This window comes from Eurosta solidaginis, chromosome 4, assembly GCF_040869045.1.
Source record: "Eurosta solidaginis isolate ZX-2024a chromosome 4, ASM4086904v1, whole genome shotgun sequence".
NCBI lineage: Eukaryota > Metazoa > Arthropoda > Insecta > Diptera > Tephritidae > Eurosta > Eurosta solidaginis.
In genome coordinates this window covers 244,465,172-244,475,847 of record NC_090322.1, presented here as the reverse complement: position 1 = coordinate 244,475,847, position 10,676 = coordinate 244,465,172, and the positions used below count along the sequence as shown (strand labels likewise).

Below are 10,676 nucleotides of genomic sequence, written 5' to 3'. Positions count from 1 at the left end.
AAACCACTGGAGCCTACTAAAGGGTTTTGCATCACTGATTTCGCTTATTCTTTCAGCCAATCGGGATATAAAATTTGGCACCTTTTTCGCGTAACTTGCTTTTTTAACAACTTGAGGACAATTTGAAAATATGTTCGACTTGGGACATTTTATTTAAATTCATTTTACTTTATTAATTGTTTGAAAAAATTATCCGAAGTGAGCATTTACATTTATTATATAACTTTTCTTTAAGTGTTTTGTTTTAATAACTCTGTGAATTCGGTGATACGAAATCCGTGTTTAGCTGGCATTGTAATCGCCTGTTTTCTCAAATAACTTTTGAACGGTTAGAAAGTGTTAAATTTAGCAATTGGATTTTTATAACTGGCAGTGATGCACATCCCATGATACCACTTTCGACAATATCGGACCACTTTTCGAGATGAACAATAAATGGCCTAGACAGTCTTAAAAGAGTAGAAAGTATAATAACGCGCCGAACGCCGCCGCTGCCGCGCCGATATTTTTGACATTCATCGGCGGCGTGCGAAAAACATTTCAAATCGGCGGCGTATCCCTGCGAAAATCGTTGGATCATGTGGTCCACTGGAGTACTTACCATTATACTCCACTGTAATGCAGCAATGGACCAACTCATGTTTCGACACGAACAGATTTTAAGCCGATGATTGCTCGTTTTTAACGATTGTAATCACTACACGATATTTATTGGACTGTAGGTACTCCATAGATTACTCTGATGTAATGCGGATCTGGAGTATATGGTCCAGTCCTAGGACATCGCAATGTTAATTGGACCATATTTTTTGTATGAATTGTGGTTAATTTTGGAGTACTCGGTTGGTCCATAGCGAGCATGCATGCATGGAGTACTCGCGAATTTGCAGGGATATCTCTAGTCCCGTTCCACCAATTTGTAGAAAAATCTAAAAGCAGCGCTAACTGGAAATGAAGCTCGACCTAGATATATAAATTTTTTTTCTAATATTTAAGAATTCATGAGCTTAACACCGGCTTCTAACAATTGAATAATCAATTATTATGTTTGTTTAAGAGAAACTGAAAAGAATGAAACATTTACTGGCATATTGCGATGGTACCATTTCGAAAACCGCCACGTAATCATCATCAGGCAATTTCGCAATGTTAACAAAGGTGTCAACGAGATTCGAACTGCAATTTACACGGTGAACTGCCGACAAACAAACGACTTTTTTGGAAAGGGTGTAAAAAGAATTTAATAAAACGTGTCCGTCAGTCCGTCCGTTCGTCTGTGAACCGGATAACTTGAGTAAATTTTTAGATAACTCATCTTACATTGCTATTTAAAATGGACGATAACCATGGCTACTATTATATTTACACACTTAATTTAATTTAAAACAAAAACAAAAACGTGATTATTCAGTAAATAACGCAACTACAATAACCAAACTTCATGTATGGCCGACCACTAATTCAAATGTTTTAAAATGTTCAAAAAGGAACCTGCACCGCCTACTTCTCTTTTTGCGACGCATACACCGTGTTGTAAGTCGAGTTGAGTATGCAAAAACTGCATACTTTGAATTTGGGATAAACCCTCAAAATCTGGAGCTAGGGCCAAAAACCCCCTCTTCATACGCTGAACCATATATTTATTTCTGTTTAGTCTACAAAAAAATCCCTTATATGTCATCGAGAAGGGAACATTTCTGCACTTTAAGCGGCATGCAAGTTGTCAATTAGTCCACGTTAGTTCGTCCAGCCTTAGCTAGAAGGTTCGGTGGCATGCTTAATAACAACAAGATTACTTCGAAATGGGCGTTGTATGTGGCTACGAGGTCAATGGATATGAACACGCAAACTGCTCAGGGGTTTGACAAGATGCCCGTCATACTTACTGCGTATGCGAATGACGTAGCGATTGTCATATGTGGAAATTGTCTACCAACAATTAGCTCTTTGATGGATCGTTCGCTTCGGGATATGAGATATTCACGGTACGACCAGTTCAACCTAGCCTAACTTAGGGCAGATACATTTTAAAGCTAATATGAGAAAACAGCCCCATAAATGCTAAACTTGAGAACCAATATTCTAGTTTACCAATTTAAGTCTTTTGTGAATTGTGAAAAGGAAACAAAATTTGTAAAATTTATTTTTTCAAGCAAACAAATTTTTTTCAGTTTCAACGTTCTTAACGCGCTTCCTGAGATATGACTTTACTAACAACTTCACTGGGATACGAACTTATTAATAGAAGTCTGCATGAAAATTTCGAAAGTTTATTTAAAATCTTTAGATTTCTTTTGAATATGCTGTTTTGAACGGTTTGGTCTTTCAAAATTTGAATCTCTCAAGATTCGAATTGATTATTTTGCATCACCAAATTCACAGAGTTATTAAAACAAAACACTGAAAGAAAAGTTATATAAAAAATGTACATGCTCACTTTGCATAATTTTTCCAAAAAACGAATATAGAACAATGAATTCAAATAAAATGACGCAAGTCGAGCATGTTTTCAAATTGTCCTTAAGTTATTTAAAAGCAAGTTACCCGAAAAAAGTATACATTTTCACAAAAAATTCTATATTTCGATTGGTTAAAACAGTAAGCAAAATAAGTGATGCAAAATCCTTTAGTAGGTTCCAGCGGCTTAAACGCTCCTTTGAAATTATTCCCACCTCAAACTTGAGTTGAAGATATATGTACGTATGAGAAGGGTTTGAGAAATCACTTTGCCTTATATTCAAAAATCTGTTGGTTATTTGCGAAACTTTAAAATAGCGTCTGATATGTTAATTTTGATTTTAACACTTCATCATTCAACACCCAAGTCTCCCGGTTTGACATTTCCTAAAGTTGGCGGCTATATCCCAACTAGTTATTTGGAGTGAATCACATTGTTTCTAGCCTATCAACCAAGTTTAAATATCACCTACACGTTACGGCTCCTTTTACAAATGTGAATACGTAGGTATATATTGTAGTGAATTTTAGCAAATTCCGCTTAATTCAAACCTTCTGCTAACGATCGAATCGCTGAACTGTCGAATAAACAACTCCAATATTCTGTATTGCAAAATGGTCTTTATTAGCCTACTTTGCACTGAAAGAAAAATACTGGTAATATCAACCGAAATACGGGTCAATTCAACCGAAATTTCTGTCAATTTTTATCCATCGCAACAAGATGTTGAATCAACTGCGCACAAATCGTTGATTCGTAATTGACGTTTTAGTAGTCAAATGAATAAAAAAAGTTGTTGCGACAGCTTTGTATGAAAGTACCTATGTTGCCATATAAATAAATAAATGTATGGCGCGATAACCTCCAAAGACGAATTTCTCTTCCAATTTGCGTCGTGCTCCTTTTTAATTTTTTTATAAATTGGCGGGACGCGACCCACTTGTTTTATGCCGACTCCGAACGGCATCTGCAAAGCATACGAGTTTTCACTGAGAGCATTTCATAGCAGAAATTCACTCGGAGTTCTTGCCAAACACTGCCGAGGGGCGACTCCGCTTAGAAAATTTTTCTTCTAATTGAAAAAGCTTGTTGCTAAAATTTTGATGTTGCTTTTCCCAGGGTGTGAACCCATGGTCTTCGGTGTGGTAGGCGGAACACCCTACCATCACACCACCACCATACAATAGCATGCTTGCTACATATACATACATATGAATATAGAAATCACAAAACTGATTCTCAATTCTTTCAATTGCAGCCTCAGCTCATTTTCAATTTCTTCTCTCGCATGTAGTTGCCATATTTGATTGTTTCGAACAAAACTTGTAGAATAAATGTTTGACATAACATTTTAAATAGAGAACTTGTAAGTTATAGAAAAGTAAAGAATCAAATCGCAGGAAGGTAATTTACCACTGGAGTAACTTTACATGTAATTCGGCAAGTTTAATTTTCGTAACACTTTAAGTTGAAACGATTCTAAAACAACTCAAACTTTTATTTTGTCGAAAACATCAACATTAAAAAAGGATGTTTTTTATTATCTTATTAAATTCGTTCGCGTGAGTGAAAACTCATAAAAACTTGAACAAAATGTTACTAACTTTGGAAAAATCCTGTTCGTTCAAGCAAAACTTTTTCAGCAAGAGGGCGCAATTTTGCATTTCGCTTGGACCAGAAGTTGCAAATTTGTACCCGATAAATAGGTGTGCCGGTATCTCATAATTTTTTGCACAGTAAATTCAGAAAAGGGTTTTTTCGTTTTGTATTGATAACTGAAAAACTAGTTTTTTGTTGTTTTCCCGTTTTGTGTGTTTTTTCGATTTGATGGTTTTCTTATTTTGGTGTTTTTTTTTAACAAGTGGCACCATCGTCATAAGTACAAAGTAGAGAGCGCAGTGAGCGTACAATTCTCTTTGAAATTTCCTCATGTATTGACAGTTGATCGCCGTTGAAATGACATGTAAGATCAGTTGTGTTAACAGAAAAATCAGTTAGATTGATTAGGAATCTGTCAATTTTACAAAATGTTGTTAACTTAAGAGCGCCAATTTCTCTTCTGTTGAAATGACTAACCTAATTTGTTCGCTTTACAGAGAACTCGGCCGAATTGACCATAATTCGATCAATTTCACCGAATCTCCGTTAAGTCAAGAACAACAGAACCGATTTGTTGATTTTACTAGCACCATTTCTTTCAGTGTGGCAGTTAGTACAATTATACTTCACAATTAAGCTTTACTTCGCAACTAATAGCATGTTTAAATCAAACTGAGTAGTGAATCCTCAGCTTGCGCTGCTTTTATACTCTCTGTTTTCTCTTTCACCCATTTCTGCTAAAGTCTAGTTATTTCGCGAACAGTTCAAGAACATTTGTATCTCATGCTTGGTTACCAGCTATATACATGTATATTTGTAGTTGATGCTTTTCTTATAGCCACTACTTCGGCTGATGACACCGCCTGTGTGTGTGTTAGATATCTCTTCGTTGCCTTGTACGTAAGTGTCGCTGCTTGCTGTGTTTTATTGTTGGGATAATTTACTAACAGCATAGTGATATCAACATTCGCCACAATATATTTACCAGGTGAGGCTTTTTCCTTCGCAAGAACATTCAAAGTGGTGAAGCAAAAGTGGGTTTCTGATACCCTCACGTAGGGGATAGTCGAACTAGTCTGAAAACTGAAGCAACGCGGTTATTCATAATGAATGCTTGTATCAAAAGACCGGAAAACAACAGTTTGGACTGGGCATATAACCTTGACATCTTTCAATTTAAAATCGGTCACTTTCATTCTAAAATGACGTTTGATTTAAGGAAGGCTATTGCAATTAATGTTTCGAACGCAAACGTCTGCAAATTTAGGTCTGAATTTAAAAAAATTTATCTAGGGTCCTTGTAAAATTTAAATTATGTAGCATTATAATAATTTCAGCCATGAGTTACGGAATGATATCCACTGGCTTTCGAGGGTGGCATCTTTGGCCGAATAGTTACTCCCTAACACTTCAAGGTGTTTCTCTGGTAGTGCTCGGCAGTATAGCACGAACAAAAATTCGTTATAAAGTCTTAGGAGCTACACCTAGAGCTTCTAGGAAAGTGACGTCTACGAAGGTATGAGTTCGAAGTCGCAGTCGTATAGCTTCTTTCATGGCATGTAGTGTGAGGGCCAGGAGGCGTGGTAGCGACTGGTGGTAGACAGGATTTCTACTGTTCACTAATCGGGATTTATAGTTTTTAAAACAGCCGAAAAAAACGGTTTGGCGCGTTCATCAATAGGCCAGCGTTGGTGGTAATCATTAAAACTGTGCCACGAGAGTCATAAGTATTGAAAAACCATTAATAGAAACCGTAAGTCGCCTTTGTGCGTGACCAGGAAGGAGTCACAAATGATGTAAAGAAATCGCGTCGACAATGAGCATTAGGATTTAGTCCAGAACATCTCCTTCGGCGAAACTACGCTTTGCGCGAGACATACAGAAAAAAGTGTGACCATTTTAAGTACTTGAATTTTGTCGGCAGACGCAGCAGTACCAGTCCCTTAGAACAGGGTTAGGTTCGAAGGCTCCCTGGAGTAAATGAGCGAATGACAGTCTCTCCGCAAGGAGCTAATCCTGAAATTTTTGGAACGATCCGCGAGACTTTGAGGCAAAAAACCCGGATCTTTCCGAAATGGTCAAAACGTTAATTTCCTTAAATACGTACAAAGAAAACTTTTTTAAATAGAAAAATTAAACTTTTTAAAGTACGAATGCCGGCGTTCGACGGCGCGCCATCCACGCTGCCGGTATATTATAGTGCCTACGCTGCCGGCGCCGATAAAGGGATCGGCGTAAACCTCTACATAGTATATAACCTATAGCTGAATCGGTTGCGATGAATAGTGGACACACATCCTTTTTGGTCATAGAAGTGGAGAATATTGTAGAGATAAAATTGAGAGGCACATTTCAGTTGTAGCTGAGTATAATGGAATTTAGCAGTACTCATTTTCTGCGCAACAGTTTCATAAGGGTAGATAAAGTTACACTCTTAGCAGTCCATATAAAGTTTAAATGCATATATATATACATGTAAAATAAAACAAGCTAATATGGGATTTTGCTCATAACGGCACTCAATTGAAGTTTAAAACAGTGTTTGTTTGACCGATTTGAGTCTAACCATTGCTCAAAAATTCTATTTTGAGGCAAATATGAAATTTTCAATGTAAAACTAAATCCCATAATCCCCCATTACGTACGCCATTGTCAAATACACTCTACGAGAAGCGCAAACTGAGTACTCGCATCAAACTAAAAAAATTCCAACACAACACCCCAAGATACCTACTGCCATTGCAATCTTTCTCAACAGGCATTTAAGCTTATATGTGTGCGAGGTATGTACGTTTGGATGTGATTGCGCTTGAATGGTTTGTTTATGTATGAGAGGTGGCGAAAAACACAACACCAAATCCACTTAAGCATATTTATACACAGGAGAAACAACAAAATTCACGCATTCGCATCAACAAACAATAACTCAGCTGAGAAGCAAACCGGCTATGCGCCAAGCACAACAGCCATTTTGTGCTTTCTCTTTCACACACCACCAATGCGATAGAGAGTTGATCATTGTGAGTAATTGAGGCGAGTATACAGCAGCGAATGATAGAACAGGATGGCTATTTACGCTGCAGATGGCATCAACCAACAAAAACGATGTGGCGACAGCCGGCAAACGACCGTTCGTCTGGTTTGTATTCTTCTTGTGGTGAGTGCGCCATACACGAAATCAGTCAACATTGGAGCTTGGTGTTGTGTAGGTACGCAACAGTGCCTGAAGAAAAGAAAAAGTGAAGAGAAAGCGACGGCGTTGGCGCTTTTTGTTCGATTGTTGCGTTAACGACGGCTGATGGGTGTGTAAATTGGTTGATTAAACGCGCGTGTGCTGGGTGTGGAAAGATTGATGATACATAATTAATAAAAGTTTTAAATGTAACCATTTTGGAAAATATAAAAACAACAATAACAAAAATAAGTCCACACAATTTTGTGCAAAGTGTTAAGGCTTAGCAAAAGAAGGAATAAAATGGTGTAAATAAAAAAAAGATTTTAACAGGTTATTGCAATTTGCAGCTCAATAATGCAGCCCTTCGATTTACCGTTATATTAATAAAAAAAAAAAAAACACAAATTTATAACCCATCAACATCACTGCCGCTTCATATAGTCTCACGCCATAAAATTTGTTTTCTTATCAACTCGCTAAAACAAAACAAAAAAAACCACGCGGCTCAAATATGCTTGTGCCGTCGGATATGATTGCCGCCCAATCCAAAATGGTCTATCAAATGAATAAATATTGCGCGGATCGTGTGCAAGTGCGTAAAGCACAAATTCATAAACAAATACTCGAAGTGTGTCGTATTGTGCAAGATGTCCTAAAAGAGGTCGAGGTGCAAGAACCGCGTTTCATCTCCTCCCTCAACGATTACAATGGTCGTTTTGAGGGTCTCGAAGTGATTTCGCCAAATGAATTTGAAATTGTCATTTACCTCAATCAAATGGGTGTATTGAATTTCGTAGATGATGGCACATTGCCCGGTTGTGCGGTACTCAAGCTGAGCGACGGTCGTAAACGTTCAATGTCACTGTGGGTCGAATTTATTACCGCGTCCGGTTATTTATCAGCGCGTAAAATACGTTCCCGTTTTCAAACTTTGGTGGCGCAAGCATGTGATAAATGCGCTTATCGTGATATTGTCAAAATGATTGCCGATACCACAGAGGTGAAGTTGCGTATACGTGAACGTATCATTGTGCAAATTACGCCCGCTTTCAAATGCGCCGGTTTGTGGCCACGTTCGGCTGCACATTGGCCACTGCCCGGCATACCGTGGCCACATCCAAATATTGTTGCAGAGGTTAAGACTGAAGGTTTCGATATGCTGTCGAAGGAATGTATTGCGTTGCAGGGCAAAAACTCGGCTATGGAAGGTGATGCTTGGGTGTTGAGCTTTACCGATGCTGAGAATCGTTTGCTACAAGGTGAGTTTGATGTATGTACTTAGTTTTAAACGCCTTTCTTGTGCCTGCGTGACCCTGCCTGAGATGTGAATTGGTGTGATAGGCAGGGCATTTTTTAAGTAATACGAACGTGGCCAAATGGCCACGTAGTAGTCCGCCGTGGCCACGTAGTAATCATAAGCTGGCCACAACTAAATTTCGAAAATAGGGAACAACACCTAACTGAAATAATGTTAGAAATTTTCTGAACATACATGATTTCCCCAAAATGTCAAAAAATATATAACTTGCTAATTCTAATGAAGGTTTTTGGTGCTAATCGAAGAAATTTAACAACGAATGAATGATAGTTATACCTATATGACACTACTTTATTTTCGAGTATTTTTTCTTGTATTTTATCTTCAATTTTTTGCCGCACTCCCTTCTAATGCGGCTTCAGTACTGGTGTAAGTGTGCAAACTATATTTTAAAAAACTAACGAAATACAAGAAAAATACAACCTAGTTCATTAAAAACGAACGAGCCAGTTTGTTTTTCGATAGGTTTTTTTGACATTCGGCCGTTTTTTCTTTATTTTTTTCTGACAAATGAAAATTTTGTTTTTAGTTTGAAAATTTGGTGCATAAAAACACAATTAAAATCAACATTCGTGTGAAAAAAGTAAACCATTAGAGACCGAAATAATTTTCGCGTGTTATTTGCATTGTTTTTATTGTTAAAAATGTTAATGTAAAAATAAAATGTAATACATAAACAAAAACATGCCAAACTCACTAATTATGGGGGAATAGTGGTCTCGCTTTTTCATGATAGAAATTGTTTTTGTGTTTTGAAGTTCCGATAAAGTTTCGTCAGTTTTTTTAGCTTGGAATCCAAGCAAAATTAAAGTAATGTCATATATGCTTTAGAGATGGGAAAGGGGTAAATACCCAAATGGTAAATACCCGGTAAATTGGTTATATATGGTAAAAATGGGTAAAGTCCCAAATATTTACCCAAAATAAGGGTAAAAATAATCTTTTGGAAAATATGGGAAACAAACACACAAATTCAATCCAAAATGTACCCAATTTGTCCTATATTGGCGGGTAATTATCCATTATGCTATCGGTTTAATTAGTTTTAATCTGTAATCCAGCGTTTTTCAAAAATATTTAGCCAATAATGAATGCCCTTGCAAATATTTAAGTTTACCCAGTAAACATTTTAAGTCGAAAAAGAGTCGGAAAAATATCTAAATTGGAGCGTTTACAGCCGGTATGTGCTCATTTAGGAGACCGAAACCAATGTATTTCCTCCTTGTTATGGTCGTCCTATATGAGTCTATTAACGTATATCATTTGAGCCTAAAAAAGAGTCCGACATAAGTCTTAAAAGGCGTTTAAACAGCTCACATTATACTCTAATGGAACTCTCCGGCGTCATTTTTAACTCTAATAAACTCTGACTATCTGACACCTATATGGCCTATTTATTAGGCATCGTCAGCAGTTATTGGGATCATAGGTTAGGAGCTTTTAGGCCGTTAAATAAAAGGCAAAAATTTAATTTTCTTGTACCCTACTACGCGTTTCGACGCTCTTCTGATTCCTATATTGCCCACTTATTTTGGACTCGTTTCGGATTCTTAAATTATGAGCGCCGTGAGCCTGTTTGAGGGGTAGATTTGTTTGGGTAAATATGTGTCCCTTATAAATATTCTCTTACAGTTCTGGAGTTTAATATGGTTCAAAAGATTCAAAAATGCTATCACCTGAGAGCCTTTTATGACTCTGATTTGATGAAATTATAAACAAACGAAAAATATTAAAATTAATAAACTAGGCAGCTCCGGAATAAAAACTCTGAAATTTTTCTGCGACAATTTATTCTAAATAAATAATAATTTAACTAATGCTTATTTCATTTCTATCTTATCCTCATGTGAGTTTTATCACAACAATTTTCTCCCCTATGTTTTTCGCTTCGGATATATGTGAAAAATTCTTCCTAAAAGCCCTGAAGTAGTGTCATTAAAAGGATCAAAATTAGCAGTATATGACGCCAATAAGGCTCATATATGATATCGGAAGAAGGTCTGTATAAGACTTATGTTAGAGGCAAAATATAAGCATATAGCATTCGCTTCAGGTTCCTAAATGAGTTCATAACGAGTGCAAACGATCCAAAGTTTGGACTCCTTTCAGACTAATTGTTGACTCCG

The 10,676-nt window shown here is 36.9% G+C and overlaps 1 protein-coding gene across 1 annotated transcript in view; it reads left to right on the top strand.

Moving 5' to 3' along the window:
* The first annotated feature begins 7,214 nt into the window (after nucleotides 1–7,214).
* mab-21 (nucleotidyltransferase mab-21) overlaps nucleotides 7,215–10,676 on the top strand; it is a 31,006-nt gene continuing 27,544 nt past the window's right edge. Inside the window, exon 1 of the mRNA XM_067785367.1 lies at nucleotides 7,215–8,491. Within this exon, the coding sequence (XP_067641468.1) occupies nucleotides 7,744–8,491 (748 nt within the window). The 5' untranslated portion in view covers nucleotides 7,215–7,743. The remainder of the gene's footprint in view (nucleotides 8,492–10,676) is intronic.